This window comes from Dendropsophus ebraccatus, chromosome 2 (genome assembly GCF_027789765.1).
Source record: "Dendropsophus ebraccatus isolate aDenEbr1 chromosome 2, aDenEbr1.pat, whole genome shotgun sequence".
Taxonomy (NCBI): Eukaryota; Metazoa; Chordata; class Amphibia; order Anura; family Hylidae; genus Dendropsophus; species Dendropsophus ebraccatus.
In genome coordinates, this window is record NC_091455.1 from 15,789,282 (window position 1) to 15,812,909 (window position 23,628).

At 46.5% G+C, this 23,628-nt stretch overlaps 2 protein-coding genes across 7 annotated transcripts in view; one reads left to right on the forward strand and one right to left on the reverse strand.

Moving 5' to 3' along the window:
• The window catches only part of TG (thyroglobulin), a 135,036-nt gene that overhangs the window by 22,560 nt on the left and 88,848 nt on the right, over window positions 1–23,628 (reverse strand). For all 6 annotated transcript variants that reach the window (XM_069957077.1, XM_069957079.1, XM_069957078.1 and 3 more), the window contains 2 exons: window positions 6,975–7,139; window positions 4,946–5,113 (listed from right to left, as the gene is read on the reverse strand). In XM_069957077.1, the coding sequence (XP_069813178.1) occupies window positions 4,946–5,113; window positions 6,975–7,139 (333 nt within the window). The remainder of the gene's footprint in view (window positions 1–4,945; window positions 5,114–6,974; window positions 7,140–23,628) is intronic.
• Window positions 11,572–23,628, forward strand: part of SLA (Src like adaptor) — a 28,933-nt gene continuing 16,876 nt past the window's right edge. Inside the window, exon 1 of the mRNA XM_069957086.1 lies at window positions 11,572–11,672. The gene's annotated coding sequence lies outside the window, so the exon portion shown is untranslated. The remainder of the gene's footprint in view (window positions 11,673–23,628) is intronic.

Consider the following 23,628-nt stretch of genomic DNA (forward strand, 5'->3'; position numbering starts at 1 on the left):
CTGCTCCCCGGCCGCTCCCTCTTCCCCAGCCTCTCTCCCAGCATCCCCACAGCCTCTCCCCCAGCCTTCCCCCAGCACCCCCCCAGCCTCTCACCAGCCTCTCACCAGCACCCCCCCTCTCCTCTAGCACCCCCCCCCAGTCTCTCCCCCAGCACCCCCCAGCCTCTCCTCTAGCACCCCCCAGCCTGCCTCTCCCCCAGCACCCCCCCCCAGCCTCTCACCAGCACCCCCCCCAGCCTCTCACCAGCACCCCCCAGCCTCTCCTCTAGCACCCCCCAGCCTGCCTCTCCCTCTGCACCCCCCAGTCTCTCCCCCAGCACCCCCCCAGCCTGCCTCTCCCCCAGCACCCCCCCAGCCTCTCACCAGCACCCCCCCCAGCCTCTCACCAGCACCCCCCCAGCCTCTCACCAGCACCCCCCAGCCTCTCCTCTAGCACCCCCCCAGCCTGCCTCTCCCTCTGCACCCCCCAGCCTCTCCACCAGCACCCCCCCAGCCTCTCACCAGCACCCCCCCAGCACCCCCAGCCTCTCCCTCTGCACCCCCAGCCTCTCCTCTAGCACCCCCCCAGCCTCTCCTCTAGCACCCCCCCAGCCTCTCACCAGCACCCCCCCAGTCTCTCCCCCAGCACCCCCAGCCTCTCCCTCTGCACCCCCAGCCTCTCCTCTAGCACCCCCCCAGCCTCTCACCAGCCACCCCCCAGCCTCTCACCAGCACCCCCCCAGCCTCTCACCAGCACCCCCCCCAGCCTCTCACCAGCACCCCCCCAGCCTCTCACCAGCACCCCCCCAGCCTCTCACCAGCACCCCCCCAGCCTTTCACCAGCACCCCCCAGCCTCTCACCAGCACCCCCCCCAGTCTCTCCCCCAGCACCCCCCAGCCTCTCACCAGCACCCCCCCCAGTCTCTCCCCCAGCACCCCCCAGCCTGCCTCTCCCTCTGCACCCCCCAGCCTCTCCACCAGCACCCCCCCAGTCTGCCTCTTCCTCTGCACCCCCCAGTCTCTCCCCCAGCACCCCCCCAGCCTCTCACCAGCACCCCCCCCAGCCTCTCACCAGCACCCCCCCAGCCTCTCACCAGCCACCCCCCAGCCTCTCACCAGCACCCCCCCAGTCTCTCCCCCAGCACCCCCCAGCCTCTCACCAGCACCCCCCCAGCCTCTCACCAGCACCCCCCCCCAGTCTCTCCCCCAGCACCCCCCAGCCTCTCACCAGCACCCCCCCAGCCTCTCATCAGCACCCCCCCAGCCTCTCACCAGCACCCCCCCAGCCTCTCACCTCACCAGCACCCTCCCCCAGCACCCCCCAGCCTCTCCTCTAGCACCCCCCCCAGTCTCTCCCCCAGCACCCCCCAGCCTCTCCTCTAGCACCCCCCAGCCTGCCTCTCCCCCAGCACCCCCCCAGCCTCTCACCAGCACCCCCCCCAGCCTCTCACCAGCACCCCCCCCCAGCCTCTCACCAGCACCCCCCCCCAGCCTCTCACCAGCACCCCCCCAGCCTCTCACCAGCACCCCCCAGCCTCTCCTCTAGCACCCCCCAGCCTGCCTCTCCCCCAGCACCCCCCCAGTCTCTCCCCCAGCACCCCCCCAGTCTCTCCCCCAGCACCCCCCCAGTCTCTCCCCCAGCACCCCCCCGCCTCTCCTCTAGCACCCCCCCAGCCTGCCTCTCCCTCTGCACCCCCCCAGCCTCTCACCAGCACCCCCCCAGTCTCTCCCCCAGCACCCCCAGCCTCTCCCTCTGCACCCCCAGCCTCTCCTCTAGCACCCCCCCAGCCTGCCTCTCCCTCTGCACCCCCCAGCCTCTCCACCAGCACCCCCCCCAGCCTGCCTCTCCCTCTGCACCCCCAGACTCTCCACCAGCACCCCCCAGCCTCTCACTAGCACCCCCAGCACCCCCCAGCCTCTTCCTCTGCACCCCCAGCCTCTCCTCTAGCACCCCCCCAACCTGCCTCTCCCTCTGCACCCCCCAGCCTCTCCACCAGCACCCCCCCAGTCACTCCACCAGCACTCCCCCAGCACCCCCCCAGTCTCTCCCCCAGCACCCCCAGCCTCTCCCTCTGCACCCCCCAAGCCTCTCACCAGCACCCCCCAGTCTCTCCCCCAGCACCCCCCAGCCTCTTCCTCTGCACCCCCAGCCTCTCCTCTAGCACCCCCCCAACCTGCCTCTCCCTCTGCACCCCCCAGCCTCTCCACCAGCACCCCCCAGCCTCTCCCCCAGCACCCCCCCAGCCTCTCCCTCTGCACCCCCAGTCTCTCCCCCAGCACCCCCCCAGTCTCTCCTCCTACACCCCCCAGCCTCTCCTCCTGCACCCTCAGCACCCCCCAGCGTCTCCTCTAGCAACCCCCAGCACCCCCACAGCCTCTCCCCAGCACCCCCCCGCCCTTCCTCCAGCACCCCCCAGCCTGTCCTTCTGCACCCCCTAGCTTCTCCTCCTGCACCCCCCAGCCTCTCCCTCTGCACCCCCATCTGCTCTCCCTGCCCCCCCAGCTTCTCCCCCTGCCCCCATCTGCTCCTCCGCCTGTTCCACTGCTGCTCCCCCTGCTACCCCAGCTTCTCCCTTGCCCCCCAGCTGCTCTCCCTTCCCCCCAGCTTCTTGCCCTGCCTATCACCCCATCTTCTCCTGCCCCCTTCTCCTCCGCCTGTCCCCACTTCTGCTCCCCCTGCCACCCCAGCTACTCCCCCTGCCCCCCATCTTCTCCCCCTGCCACCCCAGCTGCCCCATCTTCTCCCAGCCACCCCAGCTTCTCCCTCTGCCTCCCTAGACTCTCCCCCTGCCACCCCTAGCTGCTCCCCCTCACCGTCACCCCAGCTGCCCGCCTGCAGACGAGTTTTGGTCGGAGAAGTCTTCATGATGCTGCGCCAGATGGAGAAGAAAGCAAAAAAGTGAGCGACGCCAATCGGAGAAGACGTCACCTGTGAGTCATTAGTAACTGCACTGTAATCACTTCTATCGTGTGCAGAGCCTGTGTACCATTGGGTCAGTGTATTGTTTGCGGTAGTGTACTGACACAGCCCTGCAGTCACTACAGTACACTAGCGCAAACTTTTAAGCTAGGACCCAACTACAACAGCTGCAGGCACTACAACTCCCAGCATATGCTGAGGGCTGCAGACTGTCAGTACATGCTGGGAGTTGTAGTGCCTGCAGCTGTTGTAGTTGGATCCTAGGTGAATTATACACTGGATGCTTTGTAGCATATAAGAATACATAGATCTGTGGGGGCTCAGTGCAGGGAAGTGACCCCAGAACATCACTAATAGGGGATAGAACAAAAAGTGATGTTCTGGGGTCACTTCCCTGCACTGAGCCCCCACAGATCTATGTATTCTGATCTCCCACAAAGCATCCAGTGTATAGGACCCAACTACAACTGCTGCAGACACTACAACTCCCAGCATGTACTGACAGTCTGCAGCCCTCAGGATATGCTGGGAGTTGTAGTACAGTGTAGACAGATGTATTGCTGGACCTTCAGGGCTGATGGTTGTCACCCACAGATTGCAGCCACCAGAAGACTCTGCACACAGTGATTTATTACAGGGTTGTCCTCTCAGAGACTACAACTCCCAGCATACCCTGAGAGCTGTATAAATAGAGGGGGTTCTGAGAGTTTTAGTTCGACTGAAAAAGGGATATGTCACAGATACAGATGAATCCAGGAAAGGACGGGGTCAGCGTGTCGTGTCTCACTGGTTCTATATTGATGGGCCCCAAGGATTATTTCCTCTGGTGGGCCCCAGGTACCCCAGTCCCACACTGGACAGAAGCGGTCCACAAACTAAGACGTCCCCAGCCTCCTTCCTTCCTCCATCACGTCTGTTTGATGAGAATAGCGGGCATCAAGCAGAGCGGCAAAGGGTATATATCATGCATGTAACCAGCCAGTGCCGGGGGGGGGGGGGGGGGGCGCCTCGGCGTGCAAAGTGCCTAGGGCAGCATGAACTCTAAATACAGGCCTGATTGTATGTGATGTATGTGCAGTGTGTTTAGGGTGTGTGTGTATGCATATGGGGTATATATGATGTATACACAGGGGGACTAACAGCAGGGGATATTAAACCACCTTTGATGGCGGCTGGGGGGTGTGGTGGGGTGGGGGGTGGGTTTGATGGGGGGCGGGGGTGGCCGCTAGGTGAGGTAATGTGTATGTGTGGAGGATGGCTGCCAGATGAGGTAGTGTGTGTGTGTATGGGTCAGGTAGGGTAGTGTGTGTGTGTATGGGTCAGGTAGGGTAGTGTGTGTGTATGGGTCAGGTGGGGTAGTGTGTGTGTGTGTGTGTGTGTGTATGGGTCAGGTGGGAGTAGTGTGTGTGTGTATGGGTCAGGTGGGAGTAGTGTGTGTGTATGGGTTAGGTGGGAGTAGTGTGTGTGTGTGTGGGGGGGGGTTTACTGCAGGCAGAGAGGGGGAAATGTATTACTATGGTGGATACAGCAGATGCATTATTACTATATAGGGGAAAAAGCAGGGGACATACTTCTTAGAAATGCTTTTACTTGGCAATTTTTCACCACTGGGGTGTACTGCTACTGGTGACAGTGACCCTGACAGGAGCCCAGGCCAGGTGGCTGCCTCTTTCTGCTTAGCCACAGTTGTTATGAGTGGCAGCAATAGAGCAGGGCTAATAGAGCGGTCATTGAGGTTACTAACTTTTGCACTGGGCTCCTTCGCTAACTATTTATGACGACACTCAGAGGGCCCGGGCCCCGGATGTTTTAGGACCCTAGCAACGCCCCTGGTGACAACAACTCAACTTTTCATTCAAGGAAAAGGAAATGGTTGTCAACCATAAAACAGGAGAAAGTGAGTATTGTGGATTGCCCTAAAACCTAAATAAAATGTAAACTATACCACAATAAACTTTGCCACAACTTGTACTATAGTTCTGGATACAATCCATACCCGGACAACTTTATTGGAAATTATTTCACAAAATCTTCTTGGTGTCTTACCTTAATTGCCATAGATCTACTGACTAAACCATCGTGTTCAGAACTCCCAATGAGCAGGTCTATCTGTTGGGTGGTCTTCTGCTGTAGTAAGCTTGACAGTGTGCCCCGGAGGTAAACCCCATCCACCACCGGTCCCCAAGTTTGAAATGGTCCTCGTACTGCAAGAAGCTATCAATACAATAGAAAGTCAGAAAGATATTCAAGATCATTCGTGTAAATGACTACGTATGGTGCTCATAGACCATACTTGACCTGAACAAGGAGCTGACCCTAGTGAAATCATTGGGAAATAAACAACAGAAACAAAATCAGGCATGGACCACAGTTGTACAGAAGTATTGGAACCATACACCAAGTACTTGTGTTCACAGTGTTTGATGGACCACTCTTCCTCTTGGAGAAGATTCAGGCTTGGCTAAAATCTCTAGTCATGTTTCTAGATTCATAGTGATGCTAACTCCAATTGGTAGCACTGGAAGATGCCTTTCTTCCTCATAGAAGAGTGAGTATTTGCATTTTTTTTTTTTTACCAGGAACATTGCTTTGTTTGTAAGACTCCGTACACCAGCTGATGGTCTCCACCAGCAGAACGGTACCTTCAAGAGCCGAGCATATTCTGGTATGGCTTACAGCAGTCTTTGTTCACGTTTCCTTTCTGCTTTCTCTGTTAAATGTACAAGGACATGTGAACTATGTTCCAATCCTGATGGGCTGAAACGTAGCTCACATGTCCTTGGACACCTAATAAAGTTTTGAAGATTTTCACTTTTCTGGATGCTGATGAAACTTTCTCACTAAGAAGCCCTCTATTGATATCTGAAGTTCTCGAAACAATCTGTTATTTGAAGATGACGTCATGCAAGTAACTTCTTCAAGAATTTCTCAACTGTCTAGTTATGTAAGGTCAGTGCGGTACAAATTGTCCTGAACATGTGTGAACTCTTAACAGCAGTAGAGATGAGCAAACTTACAGTAAGGGCCATATCATACAGCCTAACATTTCCTGTAAACAAGCTCCAATCTGCTAGAGTGGGGTGGGGTGAGTGGGGAACAGGCAGGAGAACACGAGGGAGCATGGACAGGTAAGTATTAACTTTTGTAAGTTGCAAGATGTCGCTGTCTTAAAACATGTTCTATTAAGACTACAACGATAGCGATGGTCTGCTGGCCGCTGTTCCGCGTAATAAGAGCAGCAGCATCAGACCGCCGCGATCTTCTATGGGCTACCAGGATGATCAGACATCTGGATAGCCCCTCCCGTTGCTCCCCGATAACCCCCCCTGCACTCAATGAGGCCAAGCAAGCGCTGAACAGCCCTCGCTTGCTCCCTAATATCGGAGCATGTAATAGTGTGCAGTTTGGAATATTACAGGATATGAGTCATAGGCTGTTTTCCAGGTAGCTCCAGGGATGCATCAATTCAATGGCAGGTCGATCAGGTTCAGATTTGGCCAAACTTACTGTAACTTACTTGCAAAGTTACTTTGCTCATCTCTAATCAACTCCCTCAACATTGCCGGGTCAAGTGTATTTCCAAGTAAATGTTACATTATTGTCAGCAATGTTGATTCAGAAAAAAAAAACAATAACTAAGAAGTTGCTTGGTTAACACCAATGACTCAAACTCAAACGTTCTTTTTTGTAAAACTTTAGTCCTTTCTTCCTACTATCGAGATGAGTAATCCTCTTGTTTCCATGTGGTGTCCCCTTGTGCTCAAATTTATGGCACTTTGGCTGGAGAACCCCTACCGCAGTGCAATTGCTTCCATCAGAGGAAGTCTCTTTGGAGACCCAACATCATTTAGAGCAGGGCTACTCAATAATATCAAACAATTCCTTCCTAGGCTGAAGGAACAGCAATCATGCATAATAACTTAAAGGGGTAGTACAGAAAAACACGGACGCTTTACTTCAACAAACCTAAATTACGATACACGGCACAAGCGGCCATGTTTTTCTCATCCCGAACAAACCCCCATAATCCACAATCATCTACATACAGTTTAAACAATGTAAATGTCTGGGTAACCTTGGTCTGTGCTGCATTTAGGACGTTGGCATCTACTTTGCGTAGACAGGACAAGGTCTCTTCATTTCCAGCAAGGTGACATCCCACTTCCTCAGCCAATGATTGAACTTGTTGCCGAGCCCGTCTCTCACTTACGGGGAACATTGGCGAGAAGGCCGAACCTCCCTAGGAATGAGAAGGAATAAAATGGTATTATTTAACACCACAGGGCCGATGTATTGAACATCCATACTAATATAGTAAGAAAACAGATTCCAGTCATATAAATCCAAAAAAACCAAAAGTATGTATAGAACATAATCACTGAGGCATGTTGCGGGCCATTGGGTATAACAATTAAAGAGGCTCTGTCAGTAGGTATATACTGTCCTATCTCAGGGTAACAAACTAGTGATAGAAAAGCTGAACAGAATGATGTATCACTTACATAGTTCGGTGCAGCTGATCCAGAGATCTCCTCCTGAATAACATGGACAATAAGTAGTCCTCTCCATAATGTGCATGAGCCCAGTAGTCCTGGATATTCATGAGATGCAGAAAACTCCGCCCACCAGCTGCTGATTGGCAGTTATACATCCATGCTGTGTAAAGACAGTAAACAATCTGCAGCTGGAGGGCGGGGGGAGGGGTGTGGCAGCAATCCTATTCTCCTGCATATTATATTAATGATGTAAGTAATACACCGATCTGTTCAGCATTTCTGTCACTTGTTTATGCTGCCCTCATTTAAGGCATCATCCATCTAGTGACAGATTCCCTTTTAACATTACCAAGCCATTCACCTAGTACTCTTTTTGTTGCCAACTATGAGTAGAAAGCAATACAATGCTAGAGATGATGTGGCTCTATATAGTAATAAAAGTATACTGTACATTAAAGAGGTTTTCCAGCTTTGTGCCAATATAATCTGGGGAAAGGTCACGTTCCTTGCTCCTGGCTGCTGCTGGCATTATACTGCTCTGATCCCAGCGGTGTGGCCTCTTCTGGGTTTGGGGTCACTGGTCTGCCCAGCCAATCAGCATCTGAGGGAGGACATTGCTGCAGCCACTGATTGGCTGGGCAGGACCAGGTTGTAATGACTCCGAACCCACAAGCTGCATAATACCCGCGGATGCACCACCTTCCTGGACGAATACCTGAAAAGTGTCCTGCCCCTTTAACTAAAGTGGCCATACTGGAGAGTCACTATTCCTTCATGTGTTGTAGGTGCAGTAATGGATTTATGCTTCCTGTTTCTTTCAAATCAACTGGTACCATAGTCTTCCAGTACTTATTAGCTGCTGTGTGTCATGCAGGAAGTGGTGAATTCTCTCCAGTCTGACACAGTGCTCTTTGCTGCCACCTGTATCCATGACAGGAACTGTCCAGAACAGCAGCAAATCCCCATAGAAAACCTCTCCTACGCTCCAGACTGGAAAGAATACACCACTTCCTGCAGGACATATAGCAGCTGATAAGTACTAGAAGACTTGAGATTTTTTTAAAAATAGAAGTACATTACAAATCTCTGACACCAGTTTTGGTGAACAAATTCCTTTAAAGAGGACCTGTCACTTCCGGTGACAGGGTGACAGGCTCCTGACCCCCCGTTAGAGCCCCCTATACTCGCCGGGTCCCGCTTCTGGAGATGCTCGGGTCACGGCGATATCGGCGCCCGAAGCCCGGCGCGCACGCTCCTCAGATGAGTCCAACACTCATAGAGAATGACAGGAGAGTCCAGCGCTCCGTCATTCTCTATGAGCGCTGGACTCATCTGAGGAGCGCGTGCACCGGGCTGCAGCGGCTGAGATCTCCGTGACCCGACCATCTCCAGAAGCGGGACCCGGCGGGATTAGGTGAGTATAGGGGGCTCTAACGGGGGGTCGGGAGCCTGTCACCCCGGCACGGGGGGTGACAGGTTCCCTTTAAGGTCCATGCAAATATTCATATACACAACAAACTATAACATATTTACCAACCAGCACCAAGATATAGAGAAACAATGGTTAGCACACCATGACATATTAACTAGAATTCATACTTTATTGAAAATCACAAATACAAAATAATACGGCAACAATACATGATGGAACCCCCCTAAAAACAATTAAAATCAACCCACATGATACAAGAGTTGTCAGGAAAATAACCAACAACCCACTCCCTGGCCCATATATACAACTCAGCTCCCTGGTGTATAGTAATGTCAATCAGATATAACTGGTACTGTGCAAAGTAAACATTCTTCCTGCAAAAACCTATAAAGTGATATACTGTGGCTCTTGCCTGCTAGTAGTATTTTATTCTTTTCGGTCATTTATCAGGTTTTTGTATCACTGTATATCTATTTATATTATTTGGTTGATATATGCACTTGCACTTTATAGGTTTTTGCAGGAAGAATGTTTACTTTGCACAGTACCAGTTATATCTGATTGACATTAATATACACCAGGGAGCTGAGTTGTATATATGGGCCAGGGAGTGGGTTGTTGGTTATTTTCCTGACAACTCTTGTATCATGTGTGTTGATTTTAATTGTTTTTAGAGGGGTTCCATCATGTATTGTTGCCGTATTATTTTGTAATTGTGATTTTCAATAAAGTATGAATTCTAGTTAATATGTCATGGTGTGCTAACCATTGTTTCTCTATATCTTGGTGCTGGTTGGTAAATGAGCTTTTTCATATAGAGGTTTAGCACCAGGACTTTGTACATTGGGCTGTGCATCCCTACGTTTTTGCTTTGTAACAAACTATAACTTGATGTCTAATGTGTTACTACCATGACCCAGCAAACTTTGACTTGTCCTGTGATGAGTTAAAAATAAATTTAGCGTTAGCCTGTAACATGTTAAATGTCAAGTTAAAGTTCACTGTATCTTTAAGAAACCGAAAATGAAATATGAGATCACTGCAGAAGATAGGGCGATCTGCACAAATTTCCATAACATGCGCACCCTTAGCAAATCTGATACAAACAATGCTATTTGCTGCTGTAAAGATCGCTGCTATAAATATATACACTATAGGAATATATGCATATAAGCCTATAATGCCTCCCCTGCCACACTTTCATAGCATGCAGTCTCACAAGCACATTGGTTGTAATGCATGTAATAGATAGAAGAGCCCGACACTCACCAGATAAATTTTGCTTATTTATTCAAGTGCAGCATGCAGAGGAATTACAGTAAGGACATGACCTTCCTCAGCTTGTCTAGGCCATGTTTGGCTGAAATGTGTATTTACTGTAATAGTATGTATGCTGCACTTGAATAAATAAGCTAGATTTATCTGGTGAGTGCCGGGCACTTCTATCTACCTGCTTCTGGATCTATCCACCACGTGCACCACTTTGGAGTGCCGTCCATACCACTAATACCGTAATGTGTGCAATGACCATATTTATCCAACAAGTAACTAATTCATCCTTTCTTGGGTTAAAAAATTGTTCTAAATAAAAAGAACCTTATGCTGGGTTGGACCAATATATAGAAAATCATGGTATTAAAACTGAGCTTAAACCAATCTGTAAAGAGTCAGACCAGTAGGACCTAAGGTCTAAACAATCTGCTATAGTTAGTGTTCCATGATGATGCCAAATTAATGGCAAAACATGTCGAGTAGAAACTTTATATGGTATTTTGTCCTTAATCTGCAAGGTGCTGAAGAAGTAAAAGCATGATTTGGGGAATCTGACCGTCATATCTGTTTGAAGTGTACCTGCCATGAGGCGCCTTTGACAGATCAGAGGTGAATACCCCGCTGCTGACGGGAGTTCGGCACCGAACATGCATGAGACCGTAATGCTCGTGATCCCCATTGGATCAGAATGGGAGTCAGGTGCATTATTGTCTCAGGTGTGTTCATTACATGGAGACCCGGATTTCTGCGCTGATCCAGCAGCGGCCCCTCATAACAGGTACTATGTTAATTCATATTCTACTTTAGAAGTTCCCCGATTGCCTTGCGATTGTCCATGCAATATACTGCAGGGATACCTTTCAATACCTTACACTGAGTGCCTGGGCTGGAAGCAGAGTGCCTGGTCCAGTCAATGTATTCATTGAAAGCTGTGAAACAGCATATCAGAAAGTCTAATGGATCCAACATTTTTTTTATTAAATCAGATCTAAATCTCATTCATGCCGAACCAATTCAGTTATCTCTGAATACTCATGTATTCCATACACTTATGGCCTGTACCTCCTGTGGTACACGACTGAGAACCTAGATTCCAGTGACATGCCTATCCCTGACTAATCACGGTGCACAGGTGCAATACTCCGCTACTATTCAAAGACCTACACCACAATGGAGGAGAAGTCAAGTGAGTAAATACCAAGTACCAATAGAAGGGGTCCAATTCACACTTTGCATAATATGGTTTATATGTCGTCATCTGTATTAAATTGTGACATACAAAGGTAACGATATCCCGTGAGAGCTGGTACATTTTCCTCTCTGCACAACTGATCGACATGAAAATAAAACAGGAACTTCTCAGTACGTGCTAGAAGCTCTCTTTGTACGCCCCCCCCCCCCCCCAGAGGAAGTTTGTGGCCTGTTTTGCAACGGCCGTTCTGCTTGACTGTGTAACTTTCATAACAGCGAAGTCGAAGGTGTTCCTCTGCCATTCCCTTAACTACAACCCAGCGGATCGACAACAACCCCTCAGAGATCCGTATATACATCCATGGCAATGGGATTTTTACAGGTAAGTGCTTTTTTATTTTATTTTTTTAATTCGGGAAGATCTACACTGAATTGACTTCAATTGGTTTTAACCTTTAAATATAGTAAAATGTGAATTTTAATTTCTAACTGCCACTCTGCACAGCGTAGCGGTCATAGATATAAGGGAAAGGCATCTGGCTCGTACTCAAACAGAAAACAATTCAAAAACATTTTTAAAAAAAAACACTTGTTTAATGGCTGAACATATTGGTTAAAATAAAAGTTTCTCCATTTCTCGGGTTTTTTAATTGTGGGAATTTTTTAAACTTTCCTCTACCAGATAATTTGAGGTAACTTGTCCATCCAGGAATTTTTGTCCCCTAATTTGAGGATAATCTACAAGTACATGGCAGGAATTATTTTTTCTTTACTCTGGATCCATACGGAAAATTAATGAATTGAACTTGATGGACTTGTGGCTTTTTAACCTTTTTTTATGGTGGTTCTTAGGATTTCAAACATTTTCAAGACAAAAAGTTTTACAAAAGAGCAATATAAAATAGTACTGTATCCGTACTGATATAAACAGATATACACACAACCTAAATTATAGAAAAGGTAACTTATTTTTAAAAAAATTCCAGAATTTTGGATGGAATGTCCCGTAAATGTATGTCATTTAATATTTCACTATAAACTTCAGTAAATGCATATTTCTCGGGTAAACTTAACTGGACAAATTTATTGTGGGTTCTGCCACCCACATAAAATTCTATTTCTTGGTTCATAAACCATCAATACAATTGAGGCAAATAAAAACTGAAAGTAAAAATACAAAAAAAAAGTCAAAATAAAAAGATTTATTGCAAATGAACTTAAAAAACTTATTATGTATCATTTCGGTTCACATTTTATGTTGAAGTCAGGGAGGCTCTTAATATTGAGTTGTTGACTTCTATAGTAATAAGAAAGACATTTCTGGATTTTCCCAAAGGTTTCCATAGTCAGTTGAGGTTCAATCTAGGACATAGTCGAAATCTCTCAAAAATTCTATGGGCTACGTTATAATAGTTATTAACCCTGGCCAAAGGGATGGCAGAGCCATATAGATTCCAAGGGGGGTTGGATCCAGAGCAAACTGACAAATCTAGAGCAAAGCTGGCCAACTGGACTACCTTTCCAAATTTCCCAACCATGGTCATTGCGTATAACAACACTTTAGGTTTTTACCTTGTGCTTCTATTTGGTACGGACAGCTACATTTTTGGGTTGTTTTCTATATATAAATATCCATGGATGTTTTTACCCTCTGCTACTAAATGGGTCCTAGATTGGTTTAGGTTTTAAAAATTTCACATTACTTTTTACTTTTTCTTTTTTTTTTTTAATTCACTTCACTGAATTGCATTAATCTTAGAATTGGCCGCGTGGTTTATGGGCCGTATCCATGGCACTAAAGGCCTTTTTATACGGGGTGATTATCGGCAACGAGCATTCCTAGAAACGCTCAATTAGCCGATAATCGTCCCATGTAAAAATGCCAGAGATCAGCCATCAAGCAAGAAAAAACGCCTGCTCATCGCATGTTTTGATCTTTTGTGTGTCGGTAAATTTATTGTAATTGCCCATACATGTCTCTTTGTAAACAGGGGATGTGTGGCTGATAAAGCATTTATTGTCCCCACGAACAATGTGCGATCGTTTGTGCAGCCCGACCGCTCAGTTGGTTGTGCTATGTACAGGGCACACAATGGGCAGCCGGTTATCTTAAAGGGCCCTAAGTAGAGAAGAGCGAATCTTGAGTGCACTCAGGTTCGTCTGAAGCTTAGCATACAGCATTTGATTACTGGTGGCTGAAAAAAAAAGTGTTACTGACATTTTTAGTAACTTTTTACATGCACTTAGACGTGTCAAAAGTTACTTATCACACCAGGGCTTACTCCTGAGACTCGCTGTGATCCAGAGATACAGCATGGAGCAGTGCACTCCACTCCCCGGCTGGCTTCACGTCCGACTTGTTTTCTTCATACAGTCAATGGAACAAAGTCGGATTTGATTTTAAAAAACTGTTGGACCCTCATCTCTTCATGTCCAAGGACATGTCAAAAATTACTAAGGATAAAAAAGTGTGTGACCAGTGCAGTCGGACAAGAGACCTCATTGATCACTACTGTAGAGGATGCCAATGGCTTGGGCTTTGCACCCCAGGTCTCACATTTGATACCCAAACCTATTGGAAAGCAGCAGTCCTTTGTTTAGGCACTCTATGATTATATTACTTGGGTGCTATAGGGAACATGATGTAATTGGCCACTAATACACGGTATTGCACACGGCACCAACCAACCTACTTATTGTTATTAACTTCGAAAGGGACATTTACAGCTGGCACTGTAAAACATAAGGCCCCGTTTGTTGGTATTTTTATAGGGAGCGTTTGTTGTTCACTGTATTAGGCCATGTTCCCACCTAGTATAACATCGGCCATTCTGTGACCATTCTGTACTGCAGTACCGGCCAGATGATTTTCACTTCTGCTGAATTCGGATGCAAGCGCACCCATGTGTGCCCGCATCTAATTCACTGCTGCACACAATGGAGCGTGCGGCCAGGTGTGAACTGATATGTCTGTTTCTCGTGCGTCCGGATGGAATGCAGGCCAGAGCATAGACTATGTGTATACGCTCCGGCCGGGATTCTATTCATTCCAATAGAACATATGTGTTGTATAAAACATGGCCGTTATTGAAAATTGCAACAACGGCCGTCATTTATACAACATGCACATTGTGTGAACATGGCCTTAGAGTGGAAACTACGGACGGCACAGTTGGGGGGGGGGGCATGGTTCAGAAGTGTTTTTTTTTTTTTTTCAAGCTTTCATAAGGACAACCACATCCCTATCTCAAAATAACCTTAGAATGGTGAAACTTCTCTTTCACTTCTCAGTATTGGAATATCACGTCCCTGTTTTCTCGTCTTCATACTGTAGCTTCTTCAGAGCTGAGTGCGATCAGCCTGCCAGAGACTGATCGTTCAACTCAAGGTCCCAGCTGGACATTATTGTACATCACCTATAAGTTGATCCCTTCCACTAGACCACCTGGGATCATTAACTTTACTATTTCAGTGAACTCTAGACCACCAAGGATATTGGTGCTATCTTCCTAATTTCCCTGGACCACTGGCCTTAAACTTTAATTTATAGAGACTAATAAGGAAACTCTGAACTAACAAGGCACCACTAGACCACCAGGGCTATTACCAATAACTTCTAAACCATTCATAGTTCACCAGAGATCAACCCTGGACCGCCACTATCATCAACCTTTAAGCCAACGTAGACTTATTCCCTATTAATCCTGTAGCCACCTCGGCTTACCAGTATTAACCATAGTGCTTTTATGTCGCACATACATCACTTGTGCACACCACTGACAAGATAACGGGTATGGCCGTAAGTAGGGCAATCCGAACCGAGGACAAACCATCACTAGATAAACACATGGGCTGCAGAAAAGAGAGAGATGTTGATGAAATGATCTTCCTCAGACCGCTTCCTCTCTACAGCAGCGCAGTTATTATAACGTGTCGTTTTTTATTACGCTCTATACTAGACGTTTATGAATTTTTACACTTACGCTGTGGTTGGAAATTTCAAAAACTCTGTTCACACAATTCGTCTGAAAAATGAGGGGCTTTCAGGGTGAGAACAATGTGTGAAAACCTATGATCACAAATTTCATGTGTAGATGCATTGTCATGTGTAGTTGATACGTTACTTCATATTAGAGTTATCCCTTTAAGTCTTATTATGGGAAACATCTATATGTAAATGGTGCCTGTTTACTTCAATGAGAAACAGATCACTTATCTCACAGAGACCAGCCAAAGATAACACTGCCAGCTGATAGATAAAGCGCTCAATGCAGTGAAATCCTAGGTGCATTGCTCTATAAGTCAATGTAATGACAAGGGAAAAACCAAGGCCAGGTATCCATCCACAGACAGCTGTTTCGGGGTGTTGCCCCTCATCAGTGTGGAGCAGGATTCTGGCTAGGTGCAGTGATGCCTAGTAAAGCCATAAGAGAAACAGATCACTGATCTCAGGGAGACCAGCCAAACAATAGGACTGCCGACTGCAAGTGAAAGTGCTCAATGCAGTGAAATCCTAGGTGCATTGTACCCTGGGAAACATGACTATGCAAAAAGAGCCTGTGGAGCCTCATTTAAGAGTCTCAAAACACAGGACTATCCAGATATCCCTCTGGAAAGGACCCAGCCAAGGGATGGCTCCTGTAAGGAAACCACCAAAACCACCATATTAAGTGGCCCTATAAGTCAATATAATGACAAGGGAAAAACCAAGGCCAGGGCCACTTAATATGGTTGTTTTGGTGTTTTCCCAACAGGAGCCACCCCTTGGCTAGGTCCTTCCCAGAGAGATATCTGGCTAGCCCTGTGTTCCGAGACTCTTAAATGAGACTCCAGGGGCTCTTTTTTTGCATATTCATGTTTACTTCAATGGCGACCGTGGTGATGGCAACTCTTTGTAGCAGCTCCTAGACCTGGCTTGGATTCCAACATGGCATATTGATATCTTCAAAGTGAACAACCCCTTGAAGCTCTTAGAGTCAAATTCAGTTGACCATTTAAGGCTTTAAAGGAGAACTCCAGGCTGGGGGGATTTTTGGCAGAATACTGGGAAGGGGGAGGAAGAAAGAAGTGACATGCTCTTACCAACCCGGCTCTAGCACTGGTGCCGGTATCCCGCAGCTCCAGTTCCCTGGTCCCAGCTGCTTGTGGGCCTGAGTAAATATTCTTAGTGATAATCGGCCTGTGTAAAAGGGCTTTTACCATGGACTTTTTAAAGAACTTGGGCAGTAAAATTTTAAGTAGTCTGTACGCACCCCCAAATCTGGCTCTGGTTTTTATCTCTATGATTGCAGCCTGAAACCCCAGGACCATTAATTCAGACTTAAAGAAGAAGTCCGGCAAAAATTTTTATTAAAGTATTGTATTGCCCCCCAAAAGTTCTACAAATCACCAATATACACTTGTTACAGGAAATGCTTATATAGTGCTTTTTTCCCTGCACTTACTACTGCATCAAGGCTTCACTTCCTGGATAACATGGTGATGTCACTTCCTGGATAACATGGTGATGTCACTTCCTGGATAACATGGTGATGTCACGACACAACTCCCAGAGCTGTGCGGGCTGTGGCTGCTGGAGAGGATGATAGCAGGGGGACACTGAGGGACACAGGGCACCTCTGCCATCATCTTCTCCAGCAGCCACAGCCCGCACAGCTCTGGAAGTCGGGTTGTGACATCACCATGTTATCCAGGAAATGACAACACCATTTTATACAGAAAGTGACATCACTATGTTATCCAGAAAGTGACAACACCATTTTATCCAGAAAGTGACATCACCATGTTATCCAGGAAGTGACATCACCATGTTATCCAGGAAGTGACATCACCATGTTATCCAGGAAGTGAATCCTTGATGCAGTAGTAAGTGCAGGGAAAAAGCGCTTTATAAGCATTTCCCATAATAAGTGTATATTGGTGATTTGTATAACTTTTGGGGAGCAATACAGTACTTTCATAAAAATTTTCACCATACTAACACTATCTCTCCCTATAATTGGGCAGAGCACTCCTGAATTGATCTTCCCAATCATAGAGAGAAGTGTGTGGTCAAACAGTTACAGTTGCACAGTCCTCTCTATCACCTCCCTGCACTCACCTCTGTGATCATAGAGAGAACTTACAGCTGCACAGTCCTCTCCATCCCCTCCCTGCACTCACCTCTGTCATCATAGAGGGGACTGTGTGGATGTAGATTTGTTCACCACCAGGAATACTTGAATATCGGGGATACTAAAACTAACCCTTTCACTGCCCTAGAACAACCGGGACCTCGTCATTACCCAGGGGGTAAAGTGGTGGGGGTGGTATGAGGGGTGCCAAGCTGAACCTGTGCCCTAGAGTACTGTGTATATGGGAGGGCATAGTTTACTGAAGCAGAACTTTAAGTCAAAGCCACATGTAGAAAAAAGTATTCAGGAAGTTGGTTTCTGGTTTATGCTCAAAGATGCCTACATGACTCTCCGCACCCGCTTTGGCGCTCTCCCAAGTCTCCATAGAGCACATATAGTAGTCACTCATCACAAACACATTATACATAATACCGATCCAGTATCCAGCATGCAAACAGCAAGTATACAGTAAACACATAGAACACATGTAGAACCTATACACAACCAATACAGCACACACACACACACAATACCCACTATACCCAGTATGCAAACAGTAACTATATAGCAAACACACAGAACACATATAGAACCTATACACAACCAATACAGCACACAAAGACACACAAACAATACCCACCATATACCCAGGGTGCAAACAGTAACTGTATAGCTAACACAAATAGCCCCCATACAACCAATACAGCCCACAAACACACACACACACACACAATACCCACTACATACCCAGTATGCAAACAGTAACTATATAGCAAACACATAGAACACATATAGAACCTATACACAACCAATACAGCACACAAAGACACACACACACACACTACCCACTATATACCCAGCATGCAAACTGTAACAATATAGCTAACACAAATAGCCCCCATACAACCAATACAGCACACAAACACACACACACACACACACACACACACACACACACACACAATACCCACTATATTCCCAGGGTGTAAAGATTAACTTCAGTATATAAGCCACACAGAACACATATAGCACCCATATACAATTAATAGAGCATACAAACACACATACACATACACAATACCCATTATATACCCAGGGTGCAAACAGTAACTGTACAGCTAACACATATAGTACCCATACACAACCAATACAGCACAGAATACTCCAATGCAGTACACATAATAACCATTCCGTATCTGGTGTGCAAACAGTAACTATAGAGCAGCCACAGCACACATATAGTTCCTATATACAACCAATACAGCACACATATAGTTCCTATATACAACCAATACAGCACACATATAGTACCTATATACTATTACTATAATACACACTATGGGGGAGATTTATCAAAGGGTGTAAAATTTAGACTGGTGCAAACTGCCCACTGCAACCAATCACAGCTCAGCTTTAGGCAGTGCTGGAAGGAAAGCTGAGCTGTGATTGGTTGCTGTGGGCAGTTTGCACCAGTCTAAATTTTACACCCTTTGATAAATCTCCCCCTATGTATCCAGTGTGCAAACAACAGTTATCACACCTACAGTGTACATATTCAACCCATATTAAATACACAGCACCTACACAGGCCACACACAGTACATGGCATTAGTTCTATATACAATATGGAAATAGTAACTATACAGCACCCACACAACATGGGAAAAGAACACATCTGTTAGCACCTTAACAGCACCTACACAGCACACATACAGTAGGTATAAGTTACTCATACTGTGCGTTATAAGAATAAAGCAACAACACAGAAAAAATACAATACATTTGGTATAATTCACTGCCACAATCTATTACCTATAGAGAACCCACAGAGAATTTATACAGTAGGCTTAGTATCAAACTATACACCATACAGCAGCCACACTGCAAACACACAGGTATTCATAAACCAACCCTACAATTTATATACAATAAGTATACGACATTCATACTGTACAAACACATCACTCACACTGCACACACACAACTCATACTATACAAATACACCACTCACACTGCACACACCACTCATACTGTACAAACACACCACTCATACTGCACACACACCACTCATACTGCACACAAGCCTAACACTGCACACATACCAGTCATACTGCACACACACACCACTCATACCATAGAAACACACCACTCATACTGCACACACACCACTCATACTGTACAAACACACCACTCATACTGTACAAACACATCACTCACACTGCACACACACAACTCATACTATACAAATACACCACTCATACTGTACAAATACACAACTCATACTATACAAATACACCACTCACACTGCACACACAACTCATACTATACAAATACACCACTCATACTGTACAAACACACCACTCCTACTGTACAAATACACCACTCATACTGCACACAAGCCTAACACTGCACACATACCACTCATACTGCACACACACCACTAATACTGTACAAATACACCACTCACCCTGCACACACAACTCATACTATAGAAAGACACCACTCATACTGTACACACACCACTCATACTGTACAAATACACCACTCATACTGCACACACACCACTCACCCTGCACACACAACTCATACTATAGAAACACACCACTCATACTGTACAAATACACCACTCATACTGCACACAAGCCTAACACTGCACACATACCACTCATACTGTACAAATACACCACTCATACTATACAAATACACCACTCATACTGCACACACACCACTCATACTGCACACACACACCACTCATACTGCACACACACACCACTCATACTGCACACAAGCCTAACACTGCACACACACCACTCATACTGCACACACACCACTCATACTGTACAAACACACCACTCATACTGTACAAACACACCACTCATACTGCACACACACACCACTCATACTGTACAAACACACCACTCATACTGTACAAACACACCACTCATACTGCACACACACACCACTCATACTGCACACACACACCACTCATACTGCACACAAGCCTAACACTGCACACATACCAGTCATACTGCACACACACACCACTCATACCATAGAAACACACCACTCATACTGCACACACACCACTCATACTGTACAAACACACCACTCATACTGTACAAACACACCACTCATACTGCACACACACACACCACTCATACTGCACACAAGCCTAACACTGCACACATACCACTCATACTGCACACACACACACCACTTATACCATAGAAACACACCACTCATACTGCACACCTACCACTCATAGCGTACAAACACATCACTCACACTGCACACTCACATCTCATACTGTACAAACACACCACTCATACTGCACACTCACATTTCATACTGTACAAACACAACACTCACACTGCACACACATCACTCCATATAGCAATGTAGACATATTGCACTCATACATTACCCAAAGAGCACAGAGCTTATGTGTTACACGTATGTATTAACCCGGCCCTGCACAGGGGGTGGTGTAATTCTGTACCTCTTGTGACCCCTACCTCTTATACATTGCTGTGTTGGTGCAGTGCATGTTTACTTTAGCCTGGGAGCCTTGTATCTATATTTAGCTTGTGTCTATCATTAGATCGCACGCTCCGGTGGGCCGGGACCTCTTGCTTTCTATTTTCAGTTCTTGCTAGAAAATAACAAAATATAATGCGCATTGGTAAATCAAGAGGCTGTATAGTTTCCACACTCAGGGCATGGACGTGGCAGGGAGGGGCTCACTTCCTGTCACCTCCCATGGGCCACTCACTTAGTTTCCACCAGTTAAACATTGAGAGGATCATGTGCAAAAACCTATAGGCAATGTCTCCCTCAATGGGGTTGACTCAACCACCACTGTCTATTATAGAGGGATCCCCTGTTCTGGACTCCCCTGTATGATCCAGACTACTCAGAACAGTTCCTGCCCTGGTAGACTGGTGAATGGCCGCCATGTAATGCTATATTATCTCTGCAGTAGGCTCACAAGGCGATAAGTATGGTGAGAAGATGCCCCAGGGACAAACTGCAGATTTTATAAGGGGCCATTATGATAATAAAAGTCCTTTCGATGGGTTGTTATAACTATGGACCAGATTTGGTTTTGAAGGGGTGGAGACTTATGGGAACTACTACATGTGGTCTTCAGAACATGAAGCCTACAACTTCCCCAATGGTTCCTACACTAGTTCAGCTCTGACGGGAAATTCAGACAGAGAGCTGGCTGCATAACCATTGACAGGTATCACAGCCCCCTCCTAAAGAATGACCCCAGAGTAGGGACATGGTGACTTTTAGGAAGTAGAGATGAGCAAACTTGCCGAAAGTTCAGGTTCGGCCATAGGCTGTGTCTACAATTTCCGGGCAGTCCTTGGGCTGCATCCATCTTCTTCAGGCAGCAAGATTCAAATGATGTCCTTTCAGGTTTGAGGGAACTCTCAGCAAATTTGCTCATCTCTAGTAGGAAGGATAAGGTGGTCACCACCACATATGGACTTATATACAGCCTAAAAGATGCCCCAAGGACAAACTGCAGATTTTACGAGGGGCTATCATTATAATAAAAGCCCTTTCGATGGGTTGTTATAACTATGGACCAGATGATTCTTTAAGATACTTGAAGATTTGGCTTCAAAGGGTTGGAGACTTATGGTAACTACTACATGTGGTCTTTAGAAAATGAAGCCTACAACTTCCCCAATGGTTCCTGATACAGCTCTGATTGGAAATTCTGACAGAGAACTGGAGCATAACCATTGAGAGGTATCAAAGCCCCCAAGACTTCTCCTGAGAAATGACGATTAAAGATTGACCCACAAGTAGAGAGATGAGTGGAGATGAGCAAACTTGCCAAAAGTTCAGGGCTGCATTATAGGCCATAGGCTGTGTCCATGATTTCCAGGCAGTCCTTGGGCTGCATCCACCTTCTCCAGGCAGCGGGATTCGAATGATGATCGTTTAGGTTTGTGGGAACTCGAACTTTCAGCAAGTTTGCTCATCTCTAGTAGGAAGGATGAGGTGGCCACCACCACATATGGACTAGAGATGAACGAACCTGGAGCATGCTCGAGTCCCTCCGAACCCGAACTTTCGGCATTTGATTAGCGGTGGCTGCTGAAGTTGGATAAGGCCCTAAGGCTATGTGGAAATCATGGATATAGTCATTGGCTGTATCCATGTTTTCCAGACAACCTTAGAGCTTTATCCAAGTTCAGCAGCCCCCCCTAATCAAATACCGAACGTTCGGGTTCGGATCGACTCGAACCCGGTTCACTCATCTCTAATATGGACCTATATACAGCTTAGAAGATGACCCCAGGACAAACTGCAGATTTTATAAGGGGCTGTCATTATAATAAAAGCCCTTTCGATGGGATGTTATAACTATGGACCAGATGACTCTTTAAGATATTTGAAGATTTGGCTTTGAAGGGGTGGTGACTTATGGACACTTCTACATGTGGTCTTCAGAACATGAAGCCTACAACGTCCCCAATGGCTCCTAGTTCAGCTCTGATGGGGAATTTAGACAGAGAACTGGAACATAACCATTGAGAGGTATCAAAGACCCCAAGACTCCTCCTAAAAAATGAAGACTGACCTAAGAGTAGCAAGACTTTTAAGAAGTAGAGATGTGCAAACTTGCCGAAAGTTCATGTTTGCATGATAGGCCATAGGCTGTGTCCATGATTTTCAGGCAGTCCTCGGGCTGCATCCACCTTCTCCAGACAGTGGGATTCAAATGATGATATTTCAGGTTTGTGGAAACCCAAACTTTTGACAAGTTCACTCATCTCTAGTAGGAAGGATATGGTGGCCACCACCACGTATGGACTGTCTAAGTGGTGGTACAGTGAGTTTTCCCATGTTGGTCATCCATTACAAGAATTATTATACCACCCACTGCCCATCACTAAATATATCAAATGTTTCAGACAAAAGTTTAGAATTTTTTGCGCAACCTTCTATTTCTACAATTTTTATGTCATCGTCAACGGAAATGTCCAACTTTTAGGCAACTTCTCCATTTTCATCAAAAATGTTATAAGATGCTGGTTTTATGTCTATTGATGGCCACCAGAATGCCCCGGCACAATAACCTAAGCTCTATATCAAGGCTAGAACCACTGGGCATGGTATATAACTATATGGATCGGCCATAACTACTGACAGATGAAGTAACGTGACTATCTGGTGACAACATACCCATCAGGGGTGGGATAT